The 11,179-nt window shown below is 33.5% G+C and overlaps 1 protein-coding gene and 1 long non-coding RNA gene across 4 annotated transcripts; both read right to left on the bottom strand.

Annotated features, from left to right (window-relative positions):
* Nucleotides 1-1,748: 1,748 nt before the first annotated feature.
* On the bottom strand, nucleotides 1,749-3,801 carry LOC135789174 (uncharacterized). Its single transcript, XR_010547510.1, has 4 exons — nucleotides 3,304-3,801; nucleotides 2,947-3,185; nucleotides 2,746-2,865; nucleotides 1,749-2,651 (listed from the first exon to the last, which is right to left on the bottom strand). It is a non-coding gene; the product is annotated as an uncharacterized lncRNA (long non-coding RNA).
* Nucleotides 3,802-6,578: 2,777 nt separating this feature from the next.
* Nucleotides 6,579-9,726, bottom strand: LOC135789172 (uncharacterized). 3 transcript variants are annotated; one of them, XM_065298861.1, is made up of 7 exons: nucleotides 9,624-9,726; nucleotides 8,412-8,594; nucleotides 8,029-8,145; nucleotides 7,556-7,612; nucleotides 7,290-7,475; nucleotides 6,832-6,951; nucleotides 6,579-6,748 (listed from the first exon to the last, which is right to left on the bottom strand). In XM_065298861.1, exons 2-7 carry the CDS (start codon nucleotides 8,583-8,585, stop codon nucleotides 6,677-6,679), a joined length of 726 nt encoding a protein of 241 aa, XP_065154933.1. In that variant the 5' UTR covers nucleotides 8,586-8,594; nucleotides 9,624-9,726; the 3' UTR covers nucleotides 6,579-6,676. The 3 variants fall into 3 exon arrangements, with proteins under 3 accessions (XP_065154933.1, XP_065154931.1, XP_065154932.1); XM_065298859.1 differs by having other exon boundaries at nucleotides 8,412-8,649; nucleotides 9,624-9,713; XM_065298860.1 differs by having other exon boundaries at nucleotides 8,412-8,646; nucleotides 9,624-9,713.
* Between the last annotated feature and the right edge of the window lie 1,453 nt (nucleotides 9,727-11,179).

Genomic DNA, 11,179 nt, shown 5'->3' with positions numbered 1-11,179 from the left:
TAACGCATGTGCCATAAAGCTACTATAATAGTAAGTGAGGATAAAGACTTTCAGTCTCTGCTTCTGTCTTATTGAATGTGCTACTACCATCAAGATGTTCAAGATGTACTCCGATGTTCTGCACTTTTTTCTCCAGCCTTTTTGTCCCCTCCTTGAATGCTTCCAAAATGGATGATGTGCACTGCTTCTTCCTAAAAATAAAAAACAAACAAACAAACAAATGAATTCACTTAAGTTAGTAAGATTTTGGAAATTTCTGAAGACAGAAATAGAGGAGTAGTTGTTCAAAGAACCGTTTTGTCAATTGTTCTAGTAAAACGAAAAAAGAATCAATAAGTTGATGGATATCCAACAGTCAGACATGTATTTAGCATTGAGTCCAGAGAAAATTTAAAGTTTTGATATTACTTTTTCAAATTATAATGCATAGTGCTAGTAGGCCTAACATCCATACGCAGCACAAAAGTCTGCCATCGTCCATGAATTCAAAGTACAGTGGATAGCAGCATTATCTAGGTACTTCCTATGACAAGACCCCTGTTCCAAGATGCCGGCGGTTTTGACGCATGCTTAGAACCCCAAGGTGACCTGATCGTGTATATATATTTATGGATGCCTTGCCTTGGATGCTGCCTAGATCAGAAGGCAGCGTTTTAGAGATTTCGGATGCAGCCATAGAAGGTAAGCATGGCTCTCAATGAGAGGAACCCATGGCTTTTGTTCGTATAAGATCTGAAAACTCAATAGATGACTTATCATGCGACTGACCAAAAAGAAAAAGTCTAAAGTAATGAGTCATTATATATATATAAATTACAAGTACTCTTGCTCAGTAAAGCAGTGCAAAAAGTTAAGGGTTTAAACCCAGGGAACACACATACATAAAAATAATATACTGTAATGCACTGTAAGTCACTTTGGATAAATGTAAATGTAATGCAAGTGAGGAGAAAAAGAAAAGATATGACATTAAAAAAATCTTTGACTGTCATGTCTACATCATCCCCAAAAATATGCCATTTGTAAAGATTTACTAAAGAATAACGCAAAGTATTATGATTACAGACTTTCTCATTTTCTCTTTTTTCTTCATTCTGCTCTCAATATGTAAACTCTAAAATCATATTTATTACATTTCCTCACATTCCCATATTCTGTGCATGTTCTTGATTATGTTATTCCATGTCAATCCAAGTACAGAATCATTTGGAACGGGTGACAACCCCCTTGTGATATGTTTCTGATAGTTTCTCGATACAAATCTTAAACAGCTTTTATTCTAATGACAAACTCTCATAGCACATAAACCATATGATATAATAACATCACACAATGCGTCAAAGTGAAGTCAAAGTGAGAAGTGGTTATATAGTTAACAGGAACAAGATGCAGAGCGAAAGCAAATCTGTTCCCTTTCAAACAATGAAGTATTGTAGTTTGTGTGAAATGGTTGTTGGCATCATTATTAATTTTTAAGGTTACTGTTGGTACATCCATAAGGGTCCTAGTTTTTTTTTTACTGGGTTAGATGTACCGGCAGAGAGTGAGGCGATGGGGTGGAGGAGGGATAATGCATAAAATTGTCGCAGGACAGAGGTGAGGGACAGCTAAATAGTGACGCTGATTGGTTGGATTACATGACCATGCTCCTCCCAAACTTAGTTAAATAAACTTTATATAAAATAATCAACAATATGTTGCCAATTTATTTATTGATTTGGTAAAAAGCTGTGCAGTAAGCAGGATAACATACAGTTGTCAAAAAAATAAGTGCTTCACTTTGGGGTTTACTTTAAGATAATGACATATGCTAATATAGTGTAAAAGAAACTACAGGTACATAATGTAAATTAAAAATCAAATAGATGCACATTAAATGTTTTAGTTGCAGTCAATGATTTCTTGTCAAAATCTTGTTTTTTGGTCTCAAATCAAAGTTTTATATAAAAGTGACTGCAGATAGTTAGAGCCCAAGCATAAACAAAGACTTGAATTTATAAAAATCAAATTAAACAACAAAGAGAAAAGTGTTGAGTACAGGAACAGAGTTTAGAGTTGATTCATTTGTATCAAATCTTACAACTCTATACATCGAATGGGCTTATGGTGGAAGTTTAACCTTTTCCTAATGTTTACATTAAGCTTTTGTTTGATAAATTAAATTTACATTTATCCTCTGATATTGACTGAGTTTCTAGTTATGCTTCCCAATGGTAAGTATAATATCTCAAAACAATGCCATTTTGTTTCTGAAATAATCATTACATTTAAGATGAAAATAAAACATTGATTAAATTTGATTTAACAAGGTTAAATTCTATTTAACAGTATATAAAAATAAACTTGATTTATTTAGAGTCAGCTGTGAAAGCAGCGAACAAATTCAACTCATGAATATAAAAAAATGTTCTACAATGTAAAAAAAATATTATAAAAGTGTTATCTGTGGCATAAATGCAAGAGGTTGATGCTAATGTGCTCTAATTATTTATTCTTAAATTCAGCTCTAATGTAACCAATCCACCTCAAAACCCTTAACCTGTAACATGAGTATTGTGTTGCTTTTTCATCCATGTTCATTGTGTTCCTCTAGCATGGAGGATTGCAGCGTCCTCCAGGAGAGGCTTGTAAAGTTGTGAGTCCTCCACAGACTGTAAAACCACAAACAAACATTAGCATCTCTCTTAAATTGTCATAATTACAATAGATGTGATTGGTTGTTGTAATTCTGGTGAAATTTTATACCTGTGCATCTCCGCTCTTCTTGCACAAAGCTTTCAGAGTCCCGACACAGCAGCTGATGGTTAAACAGACCAGAAGAACTACCAAAACTATCATCATGATTTTTACACCTCTATAGATCACCTAGATGTGAGAAAAAAATCTGTGACACCTAAGAAAGATAAAACTAGCTATAATCCAATATAAAAAACAACTTGCTATTACAAATGCATTAACAGCGTGTTTCGTTCACTGATTGAGATGCATGTAGTACAGACACATTTCCTGATCCTTCCTCTGTTCAGGGGACGCTGTTACATGATCTCCATAACGTGAATAATTGTCGTCATCACAGTATGGATAGTAGTATTGATAGATGTTTTTGCCAGCTCCACTGAATGAAACACAACAGCTGTGATCGCCAGCGCAGCACTGCTTATGTTCAAAATCACTGCAATGACCAACTGTAATGCACAAACAATATAAACTGATGATACTGAGAAAACAGAAAGGTCATGTTTTTCCTGATCCCATTATTTAAACTTTAGTTAGTGTGTAATGTTGCTATAGCATAAATAATACCTGCAAAATGATAAAGCTTAAAGTTCACTGCCAGGCGATATATTTTCTTTAACAGAATGCGCCTTTCAAAGCCTAGACTGAAAAAAATTATTCATTCATTTACCTAATTTTTTAAAGAGTAACTAAACCCCAAACCAATTTTTTTTAGTTAATGATCTGTAAGAATGATGCTTTATTAGTGCTGTTCATTGATTTTAGTAAGTTTTTTGACATTTGGATATAAAGTGTTTCAATACTACAATATATGGTGTAAAAACGTCTGAGTGCTGCCCTCTTGAGGTTGAACGGTGGCTACTGCAGTTGAATTTTCCTATTGGATGTTGGGTCCAAGAAATGACTCGTGACGTAAGCAGGTTCAAGCTCACCACGCCCTTGTTACGATCTCACCACACACTTAGTTCGTCCCCTCTATCTCCGTTGGGATCTGCCCACTTTTCTTGCATTTTTCAAATATTGCAGTGGGTGGAGTCAGGCTCTGACCAGGGGTTTAGTTACGCTTTAAGGTATGTGATTGCAATCAATTAAAAAATTTACATTAAACTACATTTAAAGTGACACTTTAGTTTTCAACCTTAATAATATATTTTCAAGACTCTTGTGATGGTACATCGACTTAAAATAGGTTGAATGACATGTCTACCATAGCCTGACAGGGTCTGTATCGCTTTTACTCGTACTTTTAAACTTGGGGTTTCGGGTAGTAAGAAAACTACAAAAATTTGCTTTACGGCATACGTCACTTCCTCCACTTCCTCAAATTTGGACGTGAGAGCGCAACTATTTATTTTCCTGATGTTTTTGTCATGACCGAGCATATCGGTACTGGTAAAGTTTAAAATATATTTTGTTTGATTCGGTAACGCACGAGCTAGTTATATTTAGCCTATAAGACATCTAAAACAGGTTGCATTGATACACTGCAAAAAATGATGTGTTAATTTTTTACACATTGTGTGTGTCATGCCATTTAATGCGTTATTTCATGTTAAAATAAATGAAAGGGACAATTAAGTTGTGCATCACTAAAAACAGTGATGGGAGTAACGCGTTACATTTAATTCTATTACTATAATTCCACTACTTTTAGCGGTAAGAAACGCAGTTACAATTACTGAAATTTAAATGAGTTGGTTACTTGTGTTACTCTATTTTGTGATAAATGTCAGGTCACGTGACCCGCCAGTGGCTGCCCCTGCCAGCCAGTTGAAGATTGAACCTTTTACACGTGAAACATGAACACATGTTATATTGCGCACTGTAAATACGATCAAGGCTTCAAAAACACAGAAAGAACAGGGCCTTTAATGCACACACAAGCACTAACCATCTTGTGTGCCAGTCTCTTTGCTAAAACTCAATATGTAATCTTTGGAAGCAGTAAAATCATTTATGCAAATCTGCGAATTTAGTTTTTTTTATATTGTGCAGCACTTCTTATTGTCCGTAATGAAAAGTACAGTTTAACGGGGCATGTTGTCACACTAAGATGTCAGAATAAAAATTTTTTAGTGTCCGTACTATTTACAGACACTGTGCTATTATGAAATCCTACCTAAAATGAAATATAATAATATACTTAAAATGCAGGTCTGTTATGTAAGCAAATATGATAAAACTCAGGATTTTAAAAGAGCGTAACATAATAAAACATACAGATATAACCGTCTAGTAGAAATTGAATTTTATTAATGTAAATACTGTAAATTACCTAACTAGTTATGAACAACACTGAGAACCCAGTTATACCTTTAGGTTAAAACCATAGGTTAAAACATATAATGACAAAATGTAATTCTGCCTGTAGCTCAACAAATATAAACATGAAAGTTTTGTTTGTTTGTTGTAATTTTTTTGAAGCAGATGTTTGAAACCAACATATACATTTTTAATATAAAATATTAAATATATTATGGTTGAAATGTTTCTGGAGTATTTGTATGAGGAAGCCCACAGTTACAGTAAAATGACATTTTACAGGTACGTTATGTCACGCTTTCGTTGTACAAAGTGAATCTAATAAGAGTTTCGCGGATCATAATAATGCATTTAATATGAAAACTCACCGTTTACATATTTTAGTCCAGAGGAAGTTCAACTCTTGTCTATGAAGTCTTGTTTAGAAATGTTTTTTGATGTAACCGCTAACCATGTCACGTGATTTTACCTTAAAGTCGACACAACGAATTATTTAACTATTTGTTTGACAGCAACATTTGCTTCGAAACGTTTTGTAATGTTATGTTTTGACACCAGATGGAGCTCATCCTCAACTGAACCCTTTACTCAACCCTCTATCACAGATGTATTCATGTATTTAATGGTTATAATGGGAATTGCATTGTTTTAACCCTTAAATGCATGAATGTTTCCCCAATCATTAATACATACAGTATTCAGGTCTTTAGTGACTCGGGATGTTTATCTAACACGATTGGCTCTCTAAACTGCCCAAATAGTAAAAAAATTCTAATATTTCAATAACAATTACAGAATGATAAATGAAAGCATGTTTTGTTATACTTTGACATTTAAGTCATCAAACAAATGTTAAAATGTACAGGGTTGAAGTTCCACAATAATAATTCAGTCAGAACATTTGTATCAAATAATTTCAGTCCATCAAACCATTCATGCTTTTCCAAACCCACTTATCTAATACAAGGTCAGTGTCAACCACTAAACCATTGTGTTGTCTATTATTTTAGTTACAATAACAAAGGAAACAAAATGTAAAAACATTTTGTTTAATTAAGATAAGTTTATTATTTTTTAAAATAGACTATTACATACCTATTAGTGACCTCTAGTGACCCTATATACACTTTTTACTTAAATTAATTATAAAGCAGATATTATTTGACATTTTTGTGTTTGTGATCTTTTGTTAAATTGATTGATTGATTGAGGAATACTAAAAAGCTGGAGTTCTAACTTTAAAACATGAATGAAGGGCAGTGTAGGGAATGCATTTAAGGGTTAATGGAAAATATATAAGGGTCAATGCATATACACATAACCTTTCTTTCTGTTTTTAGTAGTAAAAAATTTTTCAGACTATAAATAGATGAAAAAGAAATTGTTATTTTCAGAACCCATGACTGAAAGGGTTATTGGGGAACCAGAATTGGTTCTTCTATCGCCAGGAGAAACTTTTAGCAACTTTATTTTTGATAAAGAATGTTTAAGGATTTTATCATTAAATATAAAATTTGAGCCAACAAGCTAAATATATATTTTTTTAAATTATAAAGGTGTTATCTATAAAACAGATGAAAGAGGGTAATGCCAAATTTATTTTTAAAATGGCCCTTCACCTAAAACAACAAAAAACTGGAACTTCTTGTATTGCAAGACATTGCTTTTTCATCCATGTTCATTCTTTAGCATACGGGATTGCAGTAGCGTCCTCCACGAGAGGCTTGTAAAGTTGTGGGTTCTCCACAGACTGTAAAACCACAAAAAAACATTAGCATCTCTCTTAAATTGTCATAATTGCAATGGATGTGATTGGTTGTGTTAATGCAATACCTGTGCAGCCTCGATTTTCTCGCACAAAGCATTCAAAGTCAAAGCAAAAAAGCTGCTGGTTACACAGAGCTGAAGAACTGCCAAAACTATCATCATGATATTTACACCTCTATAGATCACCTAGATGGGAAAACATCACAGTTGAAAGACTAAGATCCATAATGCCTACCACTAGAACACTAGCTCTAATCCAATTTAAAATTAATTTTAAAGCTTAACTAGTATTCGAATTATGTCAAAGATTATTGGGGTCCTCCCTTATTTATATTTTTGTGCTTTATATGGGACCCCTTAATGCTTAAAGGAGGTCCGGGACCACCCAACAATTCAGAACACTGTGCGTAACATTCGTTAAAACATATCAGCTCACTACTACAAATGCAAGAAAATCTGATACCGCAAACTTCCATTAAAATGTACAAAAAGAAAAAAACTTGATTGAGATGCCTGAATTGTACCTGATTGTACAGACACATTTCCCGGCCCTTCCTCTGTTCAGGTGATAGTACAAGATCTCCATAACGTGAATAATAATTGTCATCACAGTTTGGATGGAAACCCGTTACCAGATCCGCTGAATGCAACCCGCCAGCCGTGACTGCCAGAACAGCACTGACTATGCTCAGAATCACTGCGATGATCAACTTTAACACACAAACAATATAAACTGAACAATATAAAGTTAACAAGCTAAATGTAAGTGATAGATTTGATGCACACTTACCAAGCAATGACTGGGAAACTTTGCAGCAAGAATACAAACGATTCCAATTGCAAAAAACTACAGGACAAAGCAAACAAATAAAAACATGAAAATACATAAAAAGAACTAAATAAGATCATCAACGTTTGAGATCATCTTTTAATATTATTGACCCATATAGGGCTGTGCAATTAATCATTTTTGATTTCCAATTTCAAGTTTTGCTTCAAACAATTACAAAAACAAGATAATCAATTATGTTAACAATAATTGTGCGATTAAAATATAAATTATGCTGCTAGACCAATGGGTTTGTAAGGCACCCCTGCTTTGACATGTGTAGTTAATTGCAACACTTACTGAAATAAATACAAAAAAATAACAGTGAATATGATTTTTCCCATAATCAAGCAATGTAGTTTACGTCTTAAATTGATTCTCATTTTCCTACATAAAGTGATATAAAAACATGAAAATAATGAGATTAATCTTACCACGCCACCAAACCAGATAGGTGATGCAGTGTGCAGAACGTTCCTATTGTAATCGTAGGTGGTTACAAGAAAAATTCCCATTGCAATATTGATGATTCCCACTATCATCTGTATAATCTATAAAATAGGACATTATATATAATATAGTTTTTAGTGTGTACACCACCACCTCATAAGCATACCATCTACAGCAATAATTCAAGAGGTTGTGCTATATTATAAATATAGTCATGGCAAAATTAATGGGCATTGTATATAGTCCAGTTTTTAGTAAAGTTTTGAATGACGTATAACTTATAAATATGATGATAAAAACACAAATGATTATTCCTTTATGCGTGCTGTGTAACAATTATTAACATATCAAAAATAAAGTTACTCACCCCAAGAGCTGTCAGAGTTTCTGTCAGTTTTCCTTTCATATCGTGAGCTACAGAAAACACTGGACTGTAGCACACGGTACCCAGAATCTGACACAGAATGGGCCATTTACTATCTGGGTTTGAGGTGACGGTGATAACAGTCACCCCATCATCCTGAGACATTGTCAGAGACATCCTGATGCTCTAAACAGACACAAGTGATGAAGTTCAACCTTCGTTGGTAAAAATAGACAACCTGCTGTGGGACAAGCAAAATAGTAGCAGAACATAATGCATACATCTTTTCTATTTAATGGACACATTTTCAGGCCATCTTAAGTTAAGAATATACAAGTAAGGCACTTTTAAACAGAAAACATAATAAGTTATGGCCGAAAGAAACAGGGCTGTCACGATTATGTATTTTGGCTGACGGTTATTTGACTAACAAATTACGACGGTTATGGCGATTAATTGCCTGTTTTATTGCTTTGACATTTAATTCTCATACATTTTTTTGTTCACAGGCGCTGCAGCTCCCCCTTGTGTTTTTTAGAGAGATGTGCAATCATTGCAGTGATCTGAAATCATCACGATGAGGTCAAATAATGGCGATGTGATGATTATTTAATCATTGTTACAGCCCTACCTGATAGTGATATAGTTGACAGACAATTTATTATTATTTATTAAAGAATATTATTCAGCATAGGGTTGTTTTTTAAATCAATATAGAAACTTACTGTCGAACAAACAAGCTTTTGAATGTGTCCACCATCCTTACTGTCCAAAATAAATGAAAGAGTTTAATGGGGCATGTTGTCACACTATAGGCTGTTGGGGGCTGCTTCTCATTGACACAAATGTTTACTGCAGTGTCAGTATGAAATGTTTTTTCCACACACTTATCAGATATGGACAACATTCAAAACTATAAAAGAAAACACATCTTTGTGATATAATTGAACTCTGCCTGTATGCATTCATGTGTGGTATGTCAGGCTATTAACCCAATAACTATAAATATGAAAATACATAAGCACTCACTGCTAAAAAAAATTTAAAATAGGATTGATCATTATTAAAATGTTGTATAGGTTTTGTAGGAGGAAACTCACAGTTACCGTCTGCTAAACAAGGAAGTTATTGAGATTTGCAGGTTCACATTTTTGTTAATTCACAAAAGTTAAAAGTATGAGATTAAAACTTGCGGATTAAAAAAATTAAACTCACCGTGTTTGTACTTCAGTCTTGAAGTTAAATTCTCATATAAAGTCTTGTTTAGAAATGTTTCCAGATGCAGTCACATGATTTTAGCTTAATGCCTACACCCTATGAATTGTTTGAATATTTGTTTGACAGCAAAACTGGTTTTCAGTATTACATGTACACCGTAAAAAAATTCTGTGGAAATTACAGTATTACGGGTATTACTGGAAACTAGCTGCCAGTGACTTACTGTAGATTTTACATTTATGTTATTTACTGGCAACAGTTTGTTCAAAGTTAAATGAACATGAAACATTTTTAGTCTTTTTATCTTCTACAGTAAGCTACTGGCAACCAGCTGCACAATTACAGCTAATTTTTTGCAGTGGTTTGGGAGAAGACTAAGCATTTAGGCCTGCCAATTATCATTATGAATGTATAAGGCAGCCTCCAGCCCTCCTCCTCTCAATCTCCTTCTTTACTGCTCTCTTTCTTCCTGCGCAGTTCCTGTTGTTGTGAAACAATTCATAATGATCTGTTTTGACACCAGAGGGAGCTCATCCTGAAGTGAACCCTTCAACCAACCTTATATTAATACCATCACAGATGTTTTAAGGGTTAGGCTATTTAATAAAAACTAGCTATGGTCTATGTGCCTTTGAAAATGTAAAAATCACTACAAGGTTTCTTCGCAAACAAAAACAAATAGTTAATCTTAAAAAAGTTTTGTTCTAATAACAAACTCTCATAGCACATAAATCATACAGTTTAAATCACATGATATAATCACATCATCACACAATGCATGTAGTAAAAGTGAGAAGTGGTCATACGGTTAACAGGAACAAGATGCAGAGCGAATGCAAATCTGTTCTCTTTTAAACAATGAAATATTGTAGTGTGTGTCAAATGGTTGTTGCCATAATTAATAATGTTTAAGGTTACTGGTGCATCCATAAAGTGTCTTAGTTTTCTTTTTGTATGCAGAAATTAGCAGCCATGAGAAAATAGGCCTACACAATACATGTTATGCCCAAAATAGCTTTGTATCATCCATTGAAGCATAACCACGGTTATGCTTCAAAAAACTATCTTGACATCTATTTTGTTTGAAAGTAGTTTTGTTTGTTTCTGGTAATGACACCTGAACTACTTTTATTAATACACAATTATGTGGGAGTACACAGTACTGAACTTTCTGTATTATGTGGTTTCTTCCTGACTTATCAATCTCTAAACTATTAAGTTAAATCTCATAGTGAATTTTTCTGTACTCTTGCATAATCTTTCTAAACTTTTACTATAAGTATTCAGTTGTAAATCACTGTAAAAAAAAAATGACATGCAGCTTGAAATTAAACTTTAAGTTTTGGCCTGTGAAAATTTGATATAACTTATAAAATCAAGTTGAAATTGTTTAGCTTAATTTTTTAAGTTAAAGTAACATAACAATATATGTTGATTTGACAAAAATGCTGCATATTTTTTACAGTCTGGTAAAATGGCTTCTCCGAACATAGAGAGTATTTTGTAAGTACCATAAACTTGACCATACATTATATAGTAGTCAACATTTGAAA

Source organism: Paramisgurnus dabryanus, chromosome 13 (genome assembly GCF_030506205.2).
Source record: "Paramisgurnus dabryanus chromosome 13, PD_genome_1.1, whole genome shotgun sequence".
NCBI lineage: Eukaryota > Metazoa > Chordata > Actinopteri > Cypriniformes > Cobitidae > Paramisgurnus > Paramisgurnus dabryanus.
This window is presented reverse-complemented; position numbering and strand designations above follow the sequence as displayed.